Below are 24,348 nucleotides of genomic sequence, written 5' to 3' on the forward strand. Positions count from 1 at the left end.
CATAAAGGTTCATTGATAGTTATTCTGAAAGTATAAAAGGTGTCTATCTTTGTGCTGTAAGGTTATGCACTATGTATTTTGTTATGCAATGTACATCCAAAAGTAACCTGAGTGAATGAGGTCAGCAAAAAGTGGATATCAAGCGCCCCCTGCTGTTTGAAGAATTCATTACAGATTTAAAAAACAAGCTGTTAGCTCAAGAACTAAGAATATGTCATTTCAAGCTTATATTTTGGTTATGAGTGAATAATTGAACACAATATACAAATATACATTAACCAATAAAAGAAAAACCCAGAACTGTCTTAAGAAGCAACAAACTGATTTTATGAACATGAATACTTGTCATTACAAAGACACATGAATCTTTCTTTTCTTTTTGACACAATGAGGGAAATGAACTTCGCCTTCAAGTCAAAAGAAAGAAAAAAAAATCAAGCAAAAAACATTTTGGTCCAGAATGTGAAAGCCATGAAGTTTTTTATACACATTTAAGTTATTCTGAAATTGCTTTTACATTCAGTAGAATCTCCTTTTAGCCCTCAAAGCACATGCAGCCTAGAAAATGGAAAATATAGATTATCCTTCAAAAGATGATCTGAGAAAAAAAAAAAAAAAAACAGTGACGAATGCAAACCTGTTCCACACACCCATCACACAGAAAAGCTGGTCTTATCTTTCAACGCTAATTCACATGCATCAGGAGGCTGTTAAGGCTGTTATCTGTAAAAGAAACGCTGATGAGTTTATCAAATGCTGTTTTTTTGCACTTTTAAGCAGGAGATGAAAGCAAAGTAGCAGCAGCAGCAACGTGTGTGTATGTGTGTGTTTCTGCAAAAAATCATAGAAGCGTTGTTTACTCGTGACTCCCACAGAGCCCTGAGGTGGCGTCCACTGACACACAAACACCTTTTGACATAATGTCACGTGGTACAAACATAGCAGGCAACCAATCTCATACATACTGTACACAAATTTCATAATTGCATTCACACATTTTTTTCCTCCACAAACACGTAAACACAGACAGAGAGGGGGGGGATAGAGAGAGGAGAGGGAGGACGTCAAACCCTCCCTTAGAGGGTGAGAATACTCCAGAGGCTTTGAAATGGCAGCGACTCCTCAAGTTCACTTCTCCCTCTGTTCCCAGAGATGAACGGGTTGGGTAAAGTAAGGAGAAAGGGGGGATCAGATGAAAGGGTTTCGCGACGTCCCTCGACTGGGGTAAACATTCCCCTGAAAGAAAAGAGAGGCAGGGTGAGAATGAACAAAGGACCTTACTACACTTCCTGTTAGTAGAAAGAGAGAGCTTGCAAAAAATACCAATTAGCCCCTCTTTCTTCCCAATGAAGTGCACTTGGTGCTACTTGTTTGCAAGGCAGTGAACTCACCGTAAACGGGTTCACTGACATTGGACGAGGGACTTTGGGCTGAGAGTCGGGCGCAGGGAAGGAGGCAAAACCTGAAACACACATACAGTAACATGTTCAATAGTGTGAAAACAACAGCAGCAGCTCTATACTGTGTGTGTGTGTGTGTGTGTGTGTGTGTGTGTGCAATTTTCATGACGTTCAGCACAAACTGCATCGGAAAAGATGGTATGTTGATGTATGGCATAAACCAAAATTTAAAATATATTATACACTAGTATAAATAGTGTAGAACCTTATTTGAAGCAAAATGTAACCAAAAGTTAAAATATCTGTTAGCTATAGAGAGCAGGGTTAGGGGCTGCATGTGATGTAGATAAGAGGTTTCAAATGTATTATAACTGAAAGTATAATTATTATACAAATTCAAAACTTCAACTTAAGAAAAGGAATATTAACGTTGGACACCACCTCGGCACACAAAATAAAAGGACCAAATCAATAGTAATGTAAAAAACAAAAAAACTTTACCATTGGCTTCCTGGTTGCTGGCTGATTCATGATGAAATGCACTCTGGGTGTTGGGTGCTGGGAAGGAGGCGGACGTAGGGAAAACGGAGGTGGGCGAGGTGACAAACGCACTGGAGTCACCTGGAGAGATGATGCAGCCACAAACGGCCAGATTAGATGTCCATGTGAAAAAGATTGCTAGTTGGCTTTGAAGTAGAACTAATCACAGAGAGAGGTTTTCATGTTAACTTCTGTATTTTATATGGAATCTCAGAGGTGACATAAGCTGGAATGAGCTATCCGACTGGTTAAAATGATGTTGTTGAATAAACTAAAATGGAGCTGCAAGAATAGAAGAGTACTAATATTGAAGTTGTAGTTCACATAATAAAGTAGAATATTAATACATGTGATTGCTATGTGTGTTACCTATATGATATGTTATATGTTACCTATATCTTGTATTCTATCCCATTTATTATTTCATGTATATTGTATCCTATTATTTCATGTATATTCTGTTTGTGTGCTGTGTGTTTGATATTTTGCTGCTGTAACGCTGTAATTTACCATATGTGGGATCAATAAAAATACATCAAAAGTTTATTGTTTCTTTTGAAAAATCCTGTTGTATTCTATCTATTCTATGCTTTCTATTTGTTAGTTTCTTAGTAATGGCTGAGTGTTTAGTCAGTGCAGAGCAGGTCAGCAGCACAAAAAGGCTACAAGTAAACAAAAATGAAGAATGAAGTTTCCAGTAATAAATAATGAATTTTTGCTTGGGTTTAAATTGAGCAAGTCTTTTTTTTTAAGATTATTTATTTTTTCCCCTTTATTCAGAGTGACAGTGTATAGACAGGAAAGGGGGAGAACGATGGGGGATGGCACGCAAATGGCCGCAGGTCGGATACAAAGGCGCGCGCCCCATGTACTGTAGGCTGAGGCAAAGGCCTCAGCCTACTTTTACCGGGTGAACTAGAGGTCGCCCCATAATAAGCACGTCTTTGAAGTAAATTAACAAAAGCTTCTGAACTCAGCACAGCTAACAAAATTCAAAGGGAACTGTCTCTATGATACTGAGACCTGTTTTGGATAGTATAATCGATTTCTTCAGAAGAAGACCTACATACAGAATATGGAGTATGTAATTCTGGAAAGTAAAGTGAAGCATTTCTCTGAAACAAAACCACAACCTTTGAAGATCTAGTCACCATATTCTATATTCCTCTTCATCTTTTCAAAAAGTGGAAGCATAACATGGTTAGAAGTCCTAAAGAAAACCTGCTAAGTGAGCAGAGTTACATCTTGAACGAGTGAATGAGTCTCACCTCCTGATGCATTGCTGAAGGGGTTACTGGGTGAGATGGCAATGGGCTGCTGGGAAGCAGAGCCGGAGGTGGAACTGGAGCTGGAGCTGAATGGGTTGGGGAAATCTGAGACACAGGGATAGGGGGGGTAGAAAAGACGGGGAGATAATTAACAGTGTGTGGGTTTGACAGGGTACATTCCTGCCTATTCAAACCAACCACTGATACATCCTATTTAGAGGTAATGGGCAGCTTTAAAGATGAAGCCGCTGAATGTAAATACAGTGCAGGAGGGGTCAATGCCATGCATGCTCGGTACCTACTTGCAAAAGTTTGGGAGCTGGAGACTGTATCGACACCGGGGGAACTGGGGAAAAGTGAAAAAAATATCAGAATCAGGACTGATCAGAATGTTACCTTTAAAGGGCTCCACACGCAGAAATGAAAAAAAAAATCTGTATGAAAAACAAAAGCTGATTTGACAAAACTGGTGTATTTTTTCTCTACCTGGCAGGAGTTGAGCTGGAAGAGAGCCTGTTGCCGAAGATGGTGTTGTACTGCGGAGGGCCAACAGGTGGAGCTGCAAACAAGCATTTCACACAGACCATGACATCACATCAGGGCTCTAACAGGCGCTAATCCAAGAGATCAATTGCTACTATTATCTTGAAATGTGAGTAAAAATCTCACAACAGTTTATCGTAAGCATTTAAGTCACCGGATGAACAAAAGCTCCACAAATCCTATGAATAGAATATCTGTGTTCAGCTGTGAAGTGGGGGAAGAAAATCAATAACCTCCTTACACTGCCAGGCAAGGGAGGCTGTGATGAAGGTGGAAAACAACAATGCATACTGTAGGAAGCTGGAGGGCTCCTCACATGGATCCTGTGCATTTAAACCGCCGCCTTGATTATTAGACAAATGCAGCTTGTTTTTAAAACATACACATTCGTTATAACGGCCAATATATCAGAATAGCAGATTTTTAAATAACCAAATATTTGTATCGATATGGGCCTTAAAAGTCCTTTATCGGTCAGGCTCTACTAAATCAGACTGTGCACGATCTGGAGAAAACACAATGAGCATAATTCAGCTGCCAAAAGCCTTGGCATTTGGAGTTAGAGTGTTATGCAACCCTAGTTAAGCTTGCCATGGCCACTTGCATCACCTGCACACTAACTCTCCCTTTGCATCTCTATCTATACATTACCTAGTTCAAAGTACAACTATGTAAAAACACTCCATTACAAGTTCAATTCCTCCGATCACAATAAAAGCTAAAGTACATCAAAATGAAAAAAAGAATTAACAGCAAAATGTACTTAACCCTCCTGTGTTCCTCGAGTCTAATTTGACCCATTTTCAAAAAGGTTCTATATCAGAAATTTTGGGTTTACCTCAACTAAATTTTCAACAAACAAAAAAACGTGGATGGTTCCCACTCTTTACAAGTCCAGTAAACGATCAGTTCACTACTTTCATTGAATTTGGGTGTTTTATGAAATTTTATAGGATTTGATGATTTTATTTATAAAGAACGTTAAAAAAAGTGATTAAAAAAAACTTGGAAAATGTTACAAAAATGTCAAAAAAAGCATCAAACATGACAAGGGAAATGTCAAATTTTGAAAAATGTGTCAAAAATGTCCGAAAAAATGCAGTAAAAATAAGATAAACAAAGAAAAAAACTTGGAACGTAAAGTGACAAAAGTGTCTAAAAAGACCAAAACTTTTAATTTTTTTAATTTATTTTGACCCAGAAAAACTAGTTGTGTTGTCTATGGGAAGACAACACAAGGGTTAAAAATACAGAGAAAAATGGACCCTGGAAAAGAAGAAAAAAACTAGCTTCTCCTACACAAATAGGTATTGATTTATTTGGACTTTTCTCAAAAAATTTGCTTTTTATTATTCACCTTTTTATATTTTATTAATGTGAATTATATTACCTTTTTGGGAGTTAAACAGTTAAAACCATCTCAGAAGTTTAAAAGTTTGGGCCCAAACTGGACACTGCTTTTTCATAGGGAGGCAAAATGGCTTAAATCTTGAAAGCACCAAATTAACTATTTTATATATATATATATATATATATATATATAATAGTTGATTTGGTGTAATACTTTATACCTGTCAAATAAATGTAGGGTGGCACTGTTCTGGAGTAGAAGTTTAATATATTAGTGAATATCCAACAAATCAACATACAGATAAAACAGAAACTTAAGATTTACATTAAAAGCATTCAAGTACTCAAATGTTTCCTACCTGCGACCGTTGGTGTGTCACAGAAGACACTGTCCAGATGTGACACGGCAGCGTATCTGTCCTGGGCGTTGGAGCGGCCGACGGGCTGTGTCGTCTGGCTCGCACTTCCAGGCTGCTGCTGGGACAGAGACTGGGGCAGAGGCTGTTGCTGCTGAGCATGGTTCAAACCTCCAAAGTCCACGCTGAGAGACTTGGGGAAGGCCCTGAAGGGCCCCGAGGTCCCCGAGGCCGATACTGTGCGACCTGAGAGAGAGACAACCAGACTGAGCTTCAGTTCAGTTTTTTTAAACTACAACTTATTCTACAGGTTATTATAAAAGTATGATTAAGCCTATGGCTGAGGAAAAAAGATCTGTAACACTCAATCCTAGTTATGCCATGAAGAGGTAAATAATATAATTACATCAAGTGACTTTACAGGACTTTTTATTGCCTCCGTTTGTAAGGCAACATGGACGACAAGTTCTTAAAGTACGTTAAAATCTTCAATTCCATGACAAACTGCAAAATCTATCTCCTAAGTAAGAGTATTTGATACAGTCAAAAGGTACTAAAAAACTACTTAATGGACCTTGGGGTGAGATTGTTTTGTCAAAAGACTGACGCTTATTAAGGAATATTATTTAAATGGTTTATCATGCTGAATCCAGATCAATAGACATGAATTGGATTGTATGGTAGCACATGTTATTTACCAATGTAGAAATTATATTATTATTCATTTGGACAAATATGATGAAAAGAGTCATAAAGCAAAGTAATTGTTCTTATGCTATTTTACCATTGCCATGAAGCTTGTCAAATGTTATAGCATATGCAGTAATCATGGTTAAGCATTGACAACAAAAAATAAAAAAGGCACAGCAGCAAGCCAACAAGTTCTAGGATAGTTATCAAAGCACCAACGACAGAATATAATTGTTAGATGTTAACAAAGGCAGGAAATTAACGTCTTAGCAGGTAGCAAGCTTTCTACAAACGGTCACAAAGCATGCTGGGATCAGCAAAAAAAATGCTAGCATGGGGACACAAATGAAAATGTTTTTTGTTTTTGTTTTATTTAGTCCAGATTGTCTTCCTCTGTCAGCCGAGGAGTCAGTGACAGAAACCAGACCAGATTTGACTTAAATTTTATGAAGATATAAAGCATGCACAAGTCAAGCTACATGTTTTTGGGATGTGATCATACTATCGTAGTGCTCAAGATAGGGCCTATCTTTGCAAACATACCTGAACTTCCTGGAATACTTGTTTGGGATGTGAGTGTGTATCATGCGATTACAGCTGTGTCCTACATAGTCTTTAAATGCTTCAACGCCATGTGGTGCAAAATATCAGCGGCCCTCTGCTGACGGGAGCAGCAGCAGCAGCTACGGCCTAAAAATAGCATTACTTTAAACTTGTTCCTTTTCCTCCGAGGGACCATTGTGTGTGTGTGTGTGTGTGTGTCTGTTTATGTGTGTGTGTGTGTGTGTGTTTGTGTGTGTGTGTGTGTCTGTGTCTATCTCCTTGACCCTCCAGATCTGGCTTTGTAGTAGGAAATCTGACTGATGAAGTAAAATATTGACCGCAATTCCAGCATGTGACACTTGCCAGCCGTGACTTGGGCTGCTGAATTTAAAGTGCTGCATCTCCTCTCAAACTGTGTAATTTAAAATTAAGCTAAATTTACATGCATGTTGAGGCGATGCATTCCAGCGTGGCCTACACACTGGCCATTTATTAGTAATGATACAGCAAGGAAGAGCTTATTGATGGCAGCCATTCAGCACACATTCAAATGCAGTGGTTGGTGCTGCGTCTTACCTAAAGTGAAGTGGTTTTTGAAAGAGCTACTGGCTACATTGTCGGGAAAGAGAGGAGAGTGAGATAAGACAGACAGAAGACAGAAAAAAGAGAGAGGGAGGAGTGGAGAAAGAGTTTGTCACTGACGTTGTATGAATCTGTTGCCGTCCCTGCTGTCACTCTTGGCCAGCTGAGCAGCCTGTTGAATATTGCTATTCATGAAAAGCAACCCATTGTGCTAAGATGATGACATGGAGCCGTTAAAACCCACACAATATGGTCAAATGAAAACTATGACTGCAGGCTGAGTCTCTCTTTGTCCTTCGCAAAGTGACATTAAGTCAGCCAGAATGTGTAAAAATGTTCTGCATGTTCTGGACAACACAATGACACTATGCACTGGTAGACTTTATAGCTAGATGCCCACAGAATACAATATACTGTAGTTTCTATCAATCCATGTAATGTTCATTATACAACATTAAGGTGTATCTGAAGGAAGAATGGTACGGACCAATACACACTTAGTGCATGACAACAGGTACACTCTTTCCTGTAGTTGTTTGTCCTTTTCCTTTGTACTATATTACATATCTGTTGATTTATGTGGAATTTGGATGCGGGATGTATTATATTTTCTAGCTCAATTGAGATCAAGACAGAATCGAAAACAAGGGGTTCATTTGAGGACACACCTGAAGGCCGCGGGAGGGCGGGGAAGGAGGGGACGTGGCTCTGAGCTCCCGAAGCCGACGACAGAGAGCCTGGCCGCTGTCTCTCTATCCCGCACAGGGTGGGATCTACATCAGAGAGAGAGAGACAACAGATAAAGAAAAGGACAAATGGATGATCACATTCAGTTCAAAAATCACACTCCTGTGATGAAGATCAACCTCAAACCTTTCAGAGAGGGGTCTCTGAAGCTTTGGGAGCGCGATGGCCGGGCGGTGAACACATCCGTCCGCATATCAGCGGGCGAGATTGCAGGAGCTCGATCCCATGACGGCAGCTGGGACTGAGACTAGCAAACAAGAGTTGGGAAGACAGAAGCAGATGGGAGGTAGAGAGAAAGACACAAAGGCAGAAGAAGTGATTCTCTTTCATGCTTTCTCAATAATTCATAAACAGCGTCTTTGATGTCGAGGCTACCTGGCCCTCTCACTGTCCGACCCATCAGTCTCTGTCTCTCTGGCACAGTGTGGAAGCACATTCAGGTTGTTTCCTCTCTTTCTATCCTCTTTATCTTTTTTTCTTTTTAAATACTCTTAACCCACTTTCTCTCTTGAATCCTCATCCTCTCCCTTTTATCTTCATTACTCTCTTAATCCATTAAACGCACAATCAGGACACTTTAAGCTAACTCACCATTGGCCGAGTGGATCTGGCGTTAGGGGGCAGGTTATGGGAGGGAGCCTGGCTCACTAAGGGACCAAGGGAAGGGGGCACTGCCTGGACCCCCGGGCTCCATGGACCCTCAACATCCCTCCGGTTCTTACTTTTGGTATAATGCCTGAAAGAGACAGGTTATTTAGTACTGTTCCAATGTGTCTGTGCAACTAACTGGCCTAATAAAAAGTACAATCAAAGCCAGACAGCCATCCACCTATCAAACGTCATGGCAAAGAACATTTCTCGGGCTTGGAAATAAACCCAAAACAATGGCTGGTCTTTTATTCCCAGCATGAAAGCAGCTCTAATCCTTGAGCTATTTTTTTCCAAGTTGGTGTGACCATTTCAAACAGTAAATGTCTAAATTTGAAACAAACTTCATGAGCTGTTGTTTGGATCTAATAGCTGTTACGCCCTTTAGAAATTTAATTTGTAATACAGTAATTTTTGTAACTGTTTTCAAGCATAAATGCCCTAAAAAAGACCATGAGTCTACTCTGTGAAGCTGTACTGAGGCAAAGCATGTTAACAATGTTAAAATAATAATAACAAACTATACTTGTAAAGCAATTTTCCTACATACAATCAGCTCAAAATGGTTACACCAAATGGTAAAGTCCTTTAAGCTGTAAGAATGACCATGCTTACAAGCTAATGTTTTTCAGAACCAAATTGCATGGCAAAAACAAAAATGTCAACCTTGTGGTGACCAAAGTCACGATGATTTAGTCTCTGGGGACCATGAATGTTTGCAGCTATGTTCAAGGGAATTAATCTGGTATTTGTTGAAATATTTTAGTCCTATTCACTTTTAGGCCTCTCCTACTACTGCTTGGCCACATTAACATGTTATGCTGCAGACAAAACCTAAATTCTCACCACTTTTTCTTCTCAAATTTGTCCTGCAGGAACTCTTTGAACTTCTGAGAGTCCTTCATGTCGGAGCAGCCGTCTGTCTTTGGGTCAAAAACACACAGCCACGTTCTCCTCCCGACCTAAAGAAACACACAATTTGCCAGAGAACAACTCAAATTTGTGACAACTTTGCAGGTCATGCAGCACTAGAAAAGGTCAGTGTCTAACTTTCATTTGGCTTCAGATCATCTCTCACAAACAGATTATCTTTTCAGTGATTCATGTCTGGCCTATGAATCATGACTGGGCAGAACGCAAAGGCAAAGGCTGCCTCTACTCACATTAACTCACACACACACACCCTGATTCCTGACCAACAGCGAGCTCAGAAAAACGGTCAGCTCTCATCTCGATAGCCTGAAACACTTCACCGGTGTGTGATATAAGCTAGTGAGTGCTGCTGCCCACACCAGTGGTTCCCAAAATGGGTGATGTGTGGTGCTTTTTTCATTTTGTATTGTACGTTTTATTAAAAAATGTTTAAAAAACAAAAGTTATACTACATCTTGATTTGGTTTTTTAAAAAATCAACAATGTCATATTGAAAACCCTGTTAAATATACCGCAGTAGGATTGGTGACAGCTCAGGGTTGTCATGGTAGTCATGGTAACTAACACAAGTGATATCTCGCCCAATACTGGATTTTTTTTAAAGTCGATATCGATATTTGACTAGAGCGGAAACAAGTAATGGTCTAGAGGATTTACAGCAAAAAAAGTTGGTGACTATTTCAATAATTGCATATTTGTAGATAAGTAACGCTTCAGATGTAAAGTTATTTGCTGTTAAAATGGCGCCAAAATGAATGGCGGTCAATAATGGTTTGTCAGCATCAAAATGGCGCCATAGGAGCTCCGCTTAGAGGGGAGAGGCTTACCCCTTGATTTACACGTACCCATGTGTGTATATAAGCCGTCAATGCCGACAAGAACATGCCACACCTGTAGGTGGCAGTGTAACAAGAAGCTCAAACCCACGTTAGCCAATAAGAATAGAAAAGGCAGCAACAACAGCAACAAATCACTACCTCTCTTTTCTCTTCCTCACTTCCTTGGCTTCCAAAACCTCCGGTTGTCTCAGTTTACATGCAAATGGGCAAATGAAGATTTCAGAAATCTCCACTTTGGCCAGAGTTTTTAGAAAGACGTTTTCAGAGGCGAATTCTCCATTTACTTATAAACAAAGGGCACAAACAAAGGGCAATGTCTTCGTTTTTCAAAATAATCATGCACGTTTGAACAAGGCCTAGAGAGTGCTGGTCCTTTTGTTTCCTAGCAGTAACTTTCTTCCCCAAAAAAAAGCCTGACCACAAAGATTTCAACTGGTAGCCATGAGGGTTGTTTCACATTCCAGATCAATACCAGAAAGTGAGTTTAAAACCTGAGCAAAAAAACAGGAACTAGTGAGCTCCAGCACTTTCTTAACGACCTCAGATGATTTTAAGTGCCACTGCCAACAATACACAAACCCATTAAAATGCATTTCTGTCTATAGGTGCATCAACTTGCCTCCGAGCCCACCTGAAGCGCCACACTTGTGAATGTCACTCACCTCGTTGCCATGGTTTTGGAGGAATTCCACTTCCTGTTGGGAGAAGGTTGTCATGGAGATAGACTTGACTCTATGGGGAGGGTTGAGGCCTCTCCTGGGAGAGATGGAGAGAGGAATTGAGAGTAAACTAAAGGAAGCAAAATGAGATGTGTAGTGCATCTTTGCCTCTGAGAGAGGAAACAGAGCAGGTGGGACAGGAAACATTTGACATGTGTGACTGTGACTATCGGGGCAGAATTGGTGTGAAATGAGTGCCTTTTGACAGAGAAACATGTTTTCAGTAACCAGAACCTCTTATTTTCTTCATGCTGTGGACACAAAGTGGGACAACTTTGTGGATGTGCAAGATTGCGCAATAACAGTAATGAAAGTGCTGAAACCTCCTGTGTGTGTGTGTGTGTGTGTGTGCGTGCGTGTGTGTGAGAGACTAGACTGAACATGCAGAGCAGAATGTGACAGCATACACACATACACACCCACACTGGAGAGGAGCCTGGGGAGAGAGAGAGAGAGAGAGAGAGAGAGAGAGAGATGAGAGAGAGGAGTGGGGGGGGGGGGTTCGGGTGGGGGGGGGGGGGGGGGGGGGGGGGGGGGGGGAGAGAGAGGGGTACTAGTGTCAAACCTGCACCATGACGAAATGAAACGTAACTCAGCGCTGGAAAATGACCAACTAGCGGTGTGTCGTTTATGAAGCAGTTGCAAAACACGTTTGAGAGAGAGAGAGAGAGAGAGACTGCGTAAATTAATTTGTGCACACCACCTCGTCTGTTGCACCACACTCCCTGATAACGCTGCAAAATAAAAGATACCACTGTAAATATAGCGGTGGGTGGTGCATGGTGAAATCTCAGGCCTGGTACTTTTTACTCTACTGCTCTATCACTGCGCGCCCTCACACTGATGCTATATATGCAGTAAATGAAGCCAGGAAGCGCGGTAGGTTTTTCACTCACAGCATTCCGGAGCACGACGTGCAGACGAAGCTGCCCACCGTGATGTCGGTGTATGTCACCCCGGGCTGGTTGCACTCGAAGCAGTGTTTGTTTACTCCAGACTGGGCCAGCTCCCGGACCTTGCGGGCGCAGATCTCCTGGTTGTCCCGGTGCTTACGGTTCGACATTTTATTCCCCCGGTGCCTAACTGACAGCCCGATGTAAAGCCGGTAACCCTCCGCTGTCCTTCTCCTGGATCTCCTCCGTTTTACTACATGGAGCACTTCAAGCCCGCATTGTGGAAACGCTTTTATGCGGCTTCACCCCAACGCATGGGAAGACCGAAGAGGGGGACGTCAAGTCAGACAGAAAGAGCCGCACATACACCGGAACTATGGCCGATTTCTTTTTCAAAATAAAAAACCCAAACTACCGGTGCTTTTACTTTTACTTTTAGGTTGCTTATTGCTTAAAAAAGGTGTTCCAATATTACCTCTGGTTATTTTATCCAACTGTTAGTAAGTCAAAGTATTCCCAGTATATCTGTGTATTTTTGAATTACTTATTATTTTTAGATTACAGATACACACAAAAACTGAAAGATGACAGCGTAGAGAATATACATATTCACAGTATTGAATATTGCAAATTTTAACCTTGAACACAAAACAGTGACACCAAAAGATCCACGTAGCAGCTTTTTTGGAGCTTTTTGTTGTTGTATCACTTCCACAGCAGATGGAGTCTGCAGTTGTCCTGTAGGTGGAGAAGTTCAAATTTTCAATTTGTTTTCATCCATGTTGGTTTAACATTTAAGAATCAGTTCTCACCTGTTGAGGAAGATTGTGTGTTACGATTGAAAGCCTCACAGCACGTTCTAGTGGATGATCTTGTTACTCTTATGTTATTGAAAATGCCTGTTTATGACCAGAACAGCCTGCTTTATGTAACACCAAAGCTGGATTGGGAACAAGCCACAGACCCTCAGGGGCCTTGAAGGTCTCACGTTCTCTGTGTAACCAATGATCTGTGGTCATTTAATTGATTGTCTCTTTTGTTTGGTTATATGCACCAAAAAGCACAATAAGTGGCTTATGTACTTTTTTAGTCTAATAATGATGTAGAGTGACCCTGTGTTAAAATGTAGTTGTCTTTTGGGCATTTCGTATACCTGTATTTACTATCTGACAGTGAAGAGATGACAGGAAATGAGGGGAGAGAGAGATTTTGTTTTCCTTGGATGGTGGATGTCAGTGGTTTATGGTCAGTGCCTTGACAACTAAATAACCAGTGTGTTCCCAAAATCTATCCCTACTACTCTTATAATCAATCTGATATTACAGTTTGCATTACTATTCTGTAACACAGTTGTTTTTGATCAAAGGGATAATAGAGGCCAATAATTCACTTTTGCCTCGGGCAGTTGATTATTATTCTCTTCGTGTACTGTGCTTTCATGGCCATGGATGATGATCGTAGCCCGTACTTAGCTGTTAAATGTCACTTTTGTGAGGAAGGCCATACGTTATACATAGGCTACTGTTTCTTTTTTCAAACTTTTATTTTGAAACGTCTATGACACCCGGAATTCTGTGTGGTTTGACACTTGGACAGACGCGTAGGGAATCTCCTGTCAAAGACAAACAACAACCTGTCGAGTAGCCAAGTTTCGCATCGTCGACCACCGATTCGGACATTCCTTCAGAACCGAGTGTCTGTCAGGAGTGTCCGAATCTATTGCTCTCTCTGTGCGCTTTACGCACACGCCCCCGTTTTTTTTGGCGCAGCTCTGCGCTCCTGCACCTCCAGCGCGCTCTGGAAAAGGGAAAGATTATTTCCAGGTAGCTCAAAAAAGGAAACAAAGCAAAGACATAGTAAAGCATGTTTGATGACTACATCAGTACATTTAAAGTTCATAAAAAGCTTTTTTTTTTAGTTGTACATCACATGAAGACCTGTATTTCATGGTAATATTCCGGGGCGTTGGTGAATGGCATTCTTTAAAAAAAAAAAACGCAAATCTTTCTGACCTGAGAGCACATTTCCGGACTATTACATTAATTTCGGTGAAGCAATTTAACAAGCCAACAGACCTGACTACGACCTTTCTGGGAAGTTATGCCTGAGATTTACACTCATTGGCACAAAGACAGACAGAAATAGTCCGATCAGTGCGGTGGTCAGTGAATGCATCACGGTACTGTGATCCTCAGAGACTCAGAGAGAAATAGACCATCTGCGACATGAACTAAAGTGAGGGAAGAAAAGGATCAAAACAGTCACATTGTTTTAAGCTGCAGTGACCGCTGACAACCAGCAGAGGGTACCACACACACCAGGAGACAGATAGATAGATAGATAGATAGATAGATAGATAGATAGATAGATAGATAGATAGATAGATAGATAGATAGATAGATAGATAGATAGATAGATTTGAATAATGCAGATAGACAGATTGATAGATACATTTGAATTATTCAGATAGATATATAGATTGATAAATTGATTGACAGGTAGATAAAAAGATCTAGAGATACACACATAGATTTGAATTATGCAGATAGCTAGATTGATAAACAGATTGATAGATAGATAAATAGATCGACAGATAAATAGATTTGAAATATGCAGATAGATAGATAGACAGATAGATAGATAGATAGATGGATAGATAGATAGATAAATAGAAAACATGAAATAGATTTCTTTTTTTACCTTGTGATGGCATGGAGACGAAAAATGCATGAATTAATTACATTGTGGATTTCACTCAGACAGAGACATAGGAGTGAATCACACATTAGTGCAATTACTGATATCCTCAAAGTTATCAAGTTTAAGTTAACCTCGGCTCATTTACACACTAAAGACACATCAGAACTTTTTTAGTCCGTTTCCCCTAATAATAATTGTATAAAAGGTTCATTTTTGCAAAAGTGAACCTAACATAAAATAGCTATTAGCTGCATATTTGCATCGTTTTGTGTGGAGATCTTTTATTTATTTTATTTTTTATTCAGAATTCAATTTACAAATATTCAGTCAACAGTTCATATTAAAGAAAACGATTGAGCGATCGATCATTTGATCGTTTGGAATTATGCTTGTGCGTCCCACAGAAGCAATGAGAACACGGACAGTGTAATCACTTCACTGGCGTGCTGCATGTGTCTGACTACAGTCTGTGGTCTGTGGTGATGATGAGGACAAAGTGCAGGTTGCTTGTTTAAAGTTGCCCAACACGTTGTGATGGATTCATTGTCAGACGGTGGCTTTTATAGGCAGCTCTCTTCACGCCTCAACAAAAAAAGGTTGCCTGACAAGAACACACACCCACTCCCAATGCATGTGATACAGTTCACAGAAACTGAAAAGGTGAATCCACAAACGGCAAAAGGAGAAACAAAATAAAAGGGAGGAATATTCCACATGGCCTACAGCATGATATCAAGTGTCAGATTGAGATTAAAGGTAATTCAACTCGATATTTACATTTGACTCACCAGGTGGATTTAGCGTAAAACTCATTAGTCTAATTTCTCATGTTCAACAGTTACTTCAAAACCACAAATTGCCATGAGTAACAAACCCGGAAATGAGATGGGGGGGGGTTGGATCTGGGGTGTGTAGAGAGAGAGAGAGAGAGAGAGATACTCGAGTCGGCTCTCTTGGGAAGTAACATCCACTAATCTACCGGCTGCCATCTGATTGTATCTTCTTCTTTTGGAATTTCGATCCGTATTGCTCAATAAGGGATTCTTTCTTAACGGAAAAACTTTTGCAGCATCCTCTGCTCCGGCTCAAGGACTAACTCGCCTTGTATGTGCCAGATTGAAATGGTAACGCTGCTAACATCTCCCTGCGTCCATTCAGAACTTGTGACATAAGTCGTGTTGTGGCTCGCGACAGAGGAGGCACGCGGACTCGGTGTCCCGTCAAGAGAGAGAGAAAGGGCTGAACAGGACGAGCTGTGGGCGGAATACAAAGTGTACTTGTGAAAGAAAACGTCCGACAAAAAGAATGAGACAAGCTGCCGGTGTGGGGCCTTAAAAGCGAAGAAGATTTAGTGCTCTCTGTCGGAAGAGGATTCAACAAAATCCAGTTTTGTGTGTGATCTGCTACTGGAAACGGAGGGATGACAGTCAAGCTGGACTTTGAGGAGTGTTTAAAAGACTCTCCGCGCTTCAGGTAAGAGTTTCACCTGCGCTTTAGTGCTAATAGTGGTGTAGGTAATAAAGAGGCGGATAAACCTCATTATACTGATAGACAAGCACCACATATTTAAATTATATTCCTTTTTGAAGGTCTATATTGCAATAGCCTCATGTTAGTTGCTTTTCAGACACCAACAATTACTTTAAATGTTTGTTAATAAGTCAATTTGAACTGCTGGTGCAAACAATCAGCATTCCCTCTGGGTCTGAGGTCAAGCCATGTCATGTCACTGCAAGTGCTGGGGGTCAATAAAAGCAATGGGAGGCTGTAAGCAGGCCTGAAAACACTGACCTGAAGTCTGACGTTGCTGCTTGCATGCTGAATTTTGATGTGTCATTTAAAACACTGGAAGTAATATTAGCCCTGTTATTATCACTCAACATCTTTCATTAGAAACATATCAACAAGGGTATCAAGTTACACTGATGGAAGGGTACAGCATACTTAACTTGTGATTCTGCCCTTTAGAGCTACTTCTACGCTCTCTTTAAGACTATAAATCCCTTTTAAAAGCCTCTAAAGTTCCTAGCTATGCTGTCTGCATGTCAGCTAGAGTCTAAACAATCTTCTTTCAACACAGAGTTAGATTCTGGTGTAATCAAAAGGGAAGTGTCGCTGAATTGGTTTTGCAAGCGGCTCAAGAGACAGTTTGGCATAGCTTGGGTGTGCCCTGATCGTGGTTGGCATCCTGCTTGCGTCACAGCAACTGGTGTCATCTCTTCCAGCTGATTTGGCACACTTCAATCCAGAGTCTCTGCCTGTCTTTCTCCCTCTCTCTGTTGCCCGTCTTGAGTTTATGAGGCTTGCACAGTGATGGAAAGTCTGAGTTGTGGCAGCTGCAGTGGTGAGGTGTCGTGTCAGGCTGAGACAGCAGAGGAAGGAACGGGGGAAAAGGAAGAAAATTTTCTCACATATAAACACAGTCAATCAAACCGATATGCAGAGAATGTGAGGGGGAAAAGCTGTAGGCCTACTGACGGCTTGGGACAGTCACTCAAATGTGCTGGCTCCTGTTGTTAAGACTGAGGTGGGAGGGCAACAGGAAGTGAGGCGAGATGTGTTGAGGTGATCAACAGGAGAGACAGGAAGTGTGTTTTCTGTGGTGACAACCACGGCGGAAACTCCGCTTCAGCTTTGTCTTAATTCTTTTTCTTAATCTCTGTATGTCAAAGAAATGGAAAGGATGTGCCTCTTTAATAAAGAATACATCTTCCGCAGTAGTCTCATACTATTTTTATCCCCCCTCTCTCTCTCTCTCTCTCTCTCTCTCTCTCTCTCCCCTTAGCTGATTTGTTATTTGGTTGTGTTTCAAGAGGACATGACCTCAGACTGTTTCAAACATCCCCGCACTAACACAGAAAACACAAACAGTTAGTGTTGAGTGTCCAGGCCCTCCTCTCCACTCAGTCTTGTCTCTTTTTTTCTTCCTCTGTTTCTCTCTGTCTATCTCTTGTACTGTTGGTGGAAGGCAGCGGAAACCACATGGTTAGGCATTTGGTATGAGAAGAGACGACAGGCAGAACGAGATACTGACTGTTAACGCCAAAAACCCACAAACTAGCCATGCACAAGACATCTGAGGTGCTTTTGTGCATGTGTGAGAGAGATGTTTGAGAAGGCCAGCTCTTGTACTCAATGAGGGAAATAATCCATTACCGAGCAACAAGCATACTGGATTTTTGCTTTTTACAGTCTGAATACTTGCAAGAGAGCCAATTCTGCTGGCCTACACAACAATTCCACAATGCAAGCTCTGGTCAAACCCACAGAAAGTTTTTTTGGAAATAAGCCTTAAGCCCTTAGGTTTCTAAAAATATCAATAGTGGCATGCTAAATAACGTGGACGTGAGTATTAAAAGATGCACAGGAAATATTCAGTTTCTTGTAACAATGCAGTCACGCTGTAGATTCATTGAAGCATTAAAATAACAAAATACACAGTTTTGTTGTATTTGAAGGTTGAGGGGAAATCAGGGTCAAGACTAAAACAAATAAATCATCACATTTCTGTTGAATAATCAATTTATCAACTAATAATTTTAGTACTACCTTTTTAACCTTTGTCTTGACTTTAACTTTTGTAAAACGGAGAAAATGTTTGGCACAGATTTCTCTCTGAAAAAGCAGGAACGTCAGCCCACTGGGGTTCATGGGTTAGTCTCAGTAAATGTATTGTGACCTTTGACACCTAGCTCTTGTATTTGACTTTGTGTAATTGTGTGTCTGTTTCAGAGCTGAAATTGAAGTGGTACAAAACGATGTGTGTGATCTCGAGACACGATTAGAAAAGGTGAGACACATGATGCACCTACACACACTTTATAATGTCATAATGAGTCACTATGTTTCAAAAATGTTCCCCCCACAACATACAGACACAGCCACACACAGGTATCAGTTGCTGTGAAAAGGCAGTGAAGTGAGAGGTGGGCGGCGGTAGTTGAGGTATTTTTCACCTGACAGTGAGCAGGAAGTATCTGCAGGTGCTGCTTCCCCAACGTATTGTCCTACAACAGAGAGAACAGTTTGTTCTGCTTTGATACCTTAACATATTCCTCATTGTGTGTTTGGGCTACTACAGTTTACAGTTTCAGATCTATTCATCTGATAGAGAGGGTTTCTGTTCCTTGATCAAAAAACAAAATAGCATTGAAATATATAGTACTATTCCTAGATAAAACTTAACGCCCTGCAGTGCATCGTACAGTGAGTGATTTATGTGTGGCAGCAGGGAGATGGACTAGAGTTACTGGGTTCCATCTCAGGCAGCTTTTATCTGCTCTGTGCAAGTGTGTTTGAGCAGAAATACCAGAGGCTCCAGTGTTGCTGCTCTGAACCTCAACCCGGACCTCCGTCAAAAAAAGAGAGACATTTTTAAATGTAAATTACTTTTCATTAATTTGTGTTGTGAGATTAGATTACCAAAGTGATCCTGTTTTTTTGTCTTCCTTTCTGTCACCATGCTACATGGTATCACGCTGTTACATGTCTGATCTGCAGACAAATAAAAGTTTGGCAAGTTAAATTGTATTACAACCAAAGGGTGTGTCACTCCCTATCTACTGGTTTAAAAAAAAGTTACCAAAAAAACACATGCACAGATATATATATATTAAATAGCATAGACAGTAAATATTCCAACAAAGTACACATATTTCTACTACTTTCCTGCTGTGACATGTCAACATATGTCATCCTTAAAGACCCATTGGCCCACAGTGGCTAATGAGATCTGTATCTGTGCTGTGAATAACAAGGACATCATCAAACCCAATGTAGTAATACAAATTTTAAAGATGTAAGTTGTCCATCACTATACAGTAGGTGCAGCAAAGCTAACTGAAGGGAGATGTCAAGAGGAACCTATGTAACAAGTGGCAATTACAAGCTAAGGGTTAATGTTGGCGTTAACAGTAGCAGAAGAAAATAGTCATAAAGTTAACAAAAGTATCAGAAATGTCAGTTACACAGTAAACATCTCTCTGGTGTTTGCTAACATTAGCAGCTACTGCTCATACCAGAGCAGGTTAGGCTGAAGCTTCCAAACCCTTATAGCCTATGTATTCTTGTCAATACAACTTTTGCAACAGAAAGGATGATTTAATTCCTCTTTTAAAAGTATCTTAAGAGCAATCAGTGTCACGCTAATTACACGGTCCTGAAAGCGATATTTCCTCTCCTAGGATGGCAAAGGCATGACCCGCCCTACTCGGCCTCTGATTGGCTTACCCTGTTATTCTTACCCTATATCTAGCCAATGTTACTCCTTTTGCCTAAACCCAGCCAATCCAACCAACAAAAGTAATAAGTACTTGCCAATCTGAGGCAGGGTAGGGTGTGTCATGCCCGCGAAGATGTCTAATCAGGCATAATAACCTCTTTAACTGTCTATGATAATAACAGATGTGTGGGTGGACCATGGCTGTTTATGGCCATAACACTTTCTAGGCTACAGTGTAAGTTTTTTTTTTTTTCTTTTCTTTTTTAATAAACAGGAACAAAATTACCCTCACCCACCCTTCCCATACCACTCTTGGCAGTTAGTGCGTTCACACCACCACAAAAAAAATTTAATAAATAAAAAATAATAATAATAAACATACAATTTTTTTTTTTTACAAAAATAGTAATAAATTAAATTAAATAATATTAATGTACATTCTCACAGCTATGCATCAAACATTAAACTTACTTACAAAACAAGTACAAGTAAAATAACAATAAAAAAAAATGTCTCTCATACTTCAGGCATTACTTTAAGATTCTCAAAATATGTCACAAAGGGTCGCCATTTTAAGTAAAATTTCTGGACCGAACCTTTCAATGTGAATTTGACTTTTTCTAGTTTAAGAAAAAATAAAACATCACTTAACCACGCGGTCACTGCTACAGTGTAAGTTTTACCTTAGGTTTAACATCCGTTTCGTGTATTTATTTTTATTTACAGTTATATTTTCAGTTCATTGTCTTTGGCTTACAGTCCACACCGTTACTGTTATGGTACAAAGAACCAAACAGAGTTAAAAGAAGAGTGAATATTGGTCTTACGTTTAACAGGTGGCCAGAAACATGACTAAAAACCAATGTTAATGATGTTTCATGTCTGCTAGATGTGTTAACTGGAAACTGTTAGCTTACATGTTACTACCAGGCATGTTGATGTTGTGTTTACAGCTGGTTCCACTTATGATTGTGCAAAACATGAAATATTCCATCTGTAGTCTCCAGTACAAATGTAATAAATCACTTTAGATCATTTTAAATGTATACTACATACAATATGTGTCTGTTTCAACTTAAAAAAATGTAATATTGGTGATAAATAGTTATCAGATTTATCAAATATAGATTTATAAAACCCCACATTTAAAATCCAAATCCAGCTTGTAAATCCTAAAGGGTCTGGCTCTAATGCAGTTTAATGAACTCCAGACATTGTTTAACAAATGCTGGAGGTTTTATCCAGCATGCACAGTGATTACGCTCTTGCTGTTTCATTGCTTTATTGCGTAGACTCCTGGAATAACTCATTATGTTTAATTATTCATACTGATTATATTTAAGTACACAGGATACATTATCTATGGTGTTGCATGTTTGTGTCATCCAGCTTGTGAAACAATGCCAGGCCATGCTGGAAGCAGGCAGAGTCTACTGCCAGACCAGCAAGAGCTTTGTCAACGGCCTCCGGGATCTGGGACAGCACTGCTCCGGGGACAAGACCATGGAGGTAAAAGGATAACCAGGCATACCATAGACAAGTGGTGGTTTATGACTTTTTTAATTATATCTTTTTTTCTTTTATAAAGGACAACACTCAGTAATTAACATTTCTGTAAATGTGCCAGTGTTATTCAGCCGGCTATTTTTCAACTGTAGTCCATTGGCCTGAGCAACAGGAAACCGCAAGACATTAGTACAGGTTAAACTTTACAGACAGAAGTCAACAAGACACCATAAAGACAGCTAGAGCAACAAATAAGCTACAGGAAGCAGCAAGACATCAGTACAGTTACACATCACCAGTATCCCCATTCAGTACAGGAAGCCATGCAAGCATCAAGACACAGCCAAGCAACACAGACCCGAGCCATCTTCTTGCACCGTTCAACCATGCAAAGCAGTAACAAGCAGTAATAAAAGGATGAAATAGGCTACATCACTCATGAGGGAGGTGTTAATACAGCATTAAAGGTTGCAGTACAGGTTAATAAGATGGGAAAATAGTTGAAATACATTAATCTTTCATACATACCCAAGGAATGCAGAGTGTGCTGTATTTGACACCGGGCAGACATCAAACATGTCAGCAGTGATAACAACAATAATAAATATAAAATTTACCAGGAAATTAAAATTGTTCACAAGTCTGACTTTCCAAGAGTCAGGCCTTGAGACTGTGTGTGGAGTTATGGTAGGTGGTGCAGTTTCTTGTTTCATTTGGTAGAGTGTTCCACCTAGTAGAGGCTCAAACGGAATGGTACTGGTTTTATTTAAATCAGTCAACAATACTTTTGGCACATATGCATTGCTTTTTCTTCACACAACATAAGTTTAAATGAGACCAAATCTGCACTCTGACTATGAAACACAAATAGGGGTTTTGGATAGGAAACATGTAATGCTAAGATTTGACGAGAGTCTAAATTATGATTTCTTAACTGCAGGAGTGTTTGGACAAATTTTCCAAAAAGCTGTCTATCGTCTTGGAGGCACAGGGGGTGAGTCCATCTGTGTGTGTGGGTGTGTGGGTGTGTGGGTGTGTCTGTCTGTCTGTCTGTCTGTCTGTCTCTGGGCCTTTTGACTTTCCGTCTTTGCACCACCGTCTATATATCAGCCAAAGTATGAGGTCAGACAAGGCTGCAGTACACTGTTGAACACATTTGACAATCATCTGTGCTCACAGTGATAGAGTTTTGTCTCTGTCTCCTTTTCAGGAAGTGATTGAAACCACACAGAAGTCAGTCAAGACGAAGCTGCAGAACTTTGTCAAAGAGTGAGTGAGCTGCTTTTTTTCTGTCTAATCACTCCCCCTGAATGTCTGACAACCATGAGCCCACGCGTTGAAAAAAACATTAAAAGGATTATGATCCTTCATTAGACCTTTCCTCGTACTTTGTCTTGCAGTCTGCTCTTACTAGTGAGAATGATCTGTTGCATTAGATCAGAGAGGATGACTCATAGCATGTGATAATAGTGCTGAGCTGGATTTTTAGCCAGTTACATATTTCAGATTTGGTTTAGCCCTCTGTGCTCACATCTTCCAGTAATACACTTTAAACTCTATTACACAAAATCCCAAATGATGTGTTGAATCCCCAATACAATAACTCTGTAGTCTGTAGTTTCTTCAACAGCCTAATGTAAATTTAAATGTGCTGTATTTATATAGCGCTTTTCTAGTCTTAACGACTACTCAAAGCGCTTTTACATCATACAGGAAACATTCACCATTCACACACATTCATACACTGTGGCCGAGGCTGCCGTACAAGGTGCCACCGGCTCATCAGATAAACACTCACACATATTCACACTCCGATGCATAGCATCGGGGGCAACTCGGGGTTCAGTGTCTTGCCCAAGAACACTTCGACGTGCGACTGCAGGGCCAGGGATTGAACCAGCAACCTTCCGATTGGCAGGCAACTGCTCTACCATTGAGCCACAGCCGTATTTGTGACATATGTCACAAATGTATTTGTCAAATAATAGGTACTCACAGAACTTTCTTCTTTCCTTCCCTCCCCGTCCCCAAGGGATGTCCGTCGGTTCAAGGACGTGCGCAGGGGGTTTGAGCGTGGCAGTGAATGCCTCGAGGGGGCGCTGGTGAGGAACGCTCAAGCCCCACGGGGAAAACAACACGAAGTGGAGGAGGCCAGCAATGCTCTGCTAAACGCACGCAAGACCTTTCGGTCTGAGGCCCTGGATTACGTCCTGGAGGTGAAAAAGAATGCTGGACAAAGTTAAAATACTGACTTACTTTTTCATTTTATGTTGGGCGACAGTAATAAAAGAGTTTGCTGTCACTCTGAATCTTACCAGGAATTGTACTTTATTTAGCTCTACCGTATACGTTTGGCATTAATCTTATATTTCACTTATCTTTACTTTTATTTTTGGCATGATCTGCTTTTGTTTTCATTTGTATATTTTATTTTTTCAATTTGCTTCTTTTATATATTGTGTATATTTTATTGATTGACTATTGATTGCTGTCATCAGTGTATGCCTGTGTGACGTGTGTGTTGCCAGCATGCACTGCATTTCCAATTCTCTTTAATTAAATGTGTTTAAGAGCAATTTACTAAACAACCGTTAAACAAGCAGAACATAAACTTGAATGTGAGAGCTAATCTCAGTTTATTTCCAGAATCAGGCTGTACCGGACTCTCCTGGTGATTTATTTAAATATTAATTAACCAGTTTGTTGATTGGAGTTGTATTTACTCAAGCATATTATTCACTTTTGTTCATCAAATTGTCAGAAATAACAAGTAAATGCATAGACTTCTGTTAAATAAAGTAACACAGACTCATTGCCTTTAGTGTACATGGACCGATCATGCTTCCTGCCGTGCGTGGCCCCCCCCCCCC

General features: G+C 40.3%; 2 protein-coding genes across 5 annotated transcripts in view; one reads left to right on the forward strand and one right to left on the reverse strand.

The window, feature by feature from the left end:
* Positions 1 to 996: 996 nt before the first annotated feature.
* agfg2 (ArfGAP with FG repeats 2) lies at positions 997 to 12,399 on the reverse strand. Of its 2 annotated transcripts, XM_032511365.1 has the most exons (14): positions 12,055 to 12,399; positions 11,102 to 11,195; positions 9,514 to 9,629; positions 8,611 to 8,755; positions 8,146 to 8,266; positions 7,941 to 8,045; positions 7,267 to 7,299; positions 5,461 to 5,703; positions 3,695 to 3,767; positions 3,511 to 3,554; positions 3,209 to 3,313; positions 1,902 to 2,021; positions 1,392 to 1,462; positions 997 to 1,236 (listed from the first exon to the last, which is right to left on the reverse strand). In XM_032511365.1, exons 1-14 carry the CDS (start codon positions 12,219 to 12,221, stop codon positions 1,189 to 1,191), a joined length of 1,485 nt encoding a protein of 494 aa, XP_032367256.1. In that variant the 5' UTR covers positions 12,222 to 12,399; the 3' UTR covers positions 997 to 1,188. The 2 variants fall into 2 exon arrangements, with proteins under 2 accessions (XP_032367256.1, XP_032367257.1); XM_032511366.1 differs by lacking the exon at positions 7,267 to 7,299.
* A 3,256-nt stretch (positions 12,400 to 15,655) lies between these two features.
* Positions 15,656 to 24,348, forward strand: part of acap1 (ArfGAP with coiled-coil, ankyrin repeat and PH domains 1) — a 39,611-nt gene continuing 30,918 nt past the window's right edge. For 2 of the 3 annotated variants that reach the window (XR_004331233.1, XR_004331232.1), the window contains exons 1-6: positions 15,656 to 16,224; positions 18,484 to 18,541; positions 21,362 to 21,481; positions 22,419 to 22,472; positions 22,689 to 22,747; positions 23,511 to 23,694. Coding sequence is in view for 1 of the 3 variants with exons in the window: in XM_032511364.1 (XP_032367255.1) it covers positions 16,172 to 16,224; positions 18,484 to 18,541; positions 21,362 to 21,481; positions 22,419 to 22,472; positions 22,689 to 22,747; positions 23,511 to 23,694 (528 nt within the window). In the remaining 2 variants the exon portion in view is untranslated. The remainder of the gene's footprint in view (positions 16,225 to 18,483; positions 18,542 to 21,361; positions 21,482 to 22,418; positions 22,473 to 22,688; positions 22,748 to 23,510; positions 23,695 to 24,348) is intronic. The other variant, XM_032511364.1, reaches the window with a different exon arrangement.

Source organism: Etheostoma spectabile, unplaced genomic scaffold (assembly GCF_008692095.1).
Source record: "Etheostoma spectabile isolate EspeVRDwgs_2016 unplaced genomic scaffold, UIUC_Espe_1.0 scaffold352, whole genome shotgun sequence".
Classification (NCBI taxonomy): domain Eukaryota; kingdom Metazoa; phylum Chordata; class Actinopteri; order Perciformes; family Percidae; genus Etheostoma; species Etheostoma spectabile.

Bases quoted from the DNA above. Each gene is read 5' to 3' on its own strand.
- agfg2 (XM_032511365.1), bottom strand. From the start codon at position 12,221: ATGTCGAACCGTAAGCACCGGGACAACCAGGAGATCTGCGCCCGCAAG. The intron at 3,555-3,694 runs GTAGAGAAAAAA...ACTTTTCCCCAG, and splicing joins TCCAGCTCAACTCCTGCCAG to TTCCCCCGGTGTCGATACAG. The intron at 2,022-3,208 runs GTGAGACTCATT...TCATCTCTCCAG, and splicing joins CTTCAGCAATGCATCAGGAG to GTGACTCCAGTGCGTTTGTC.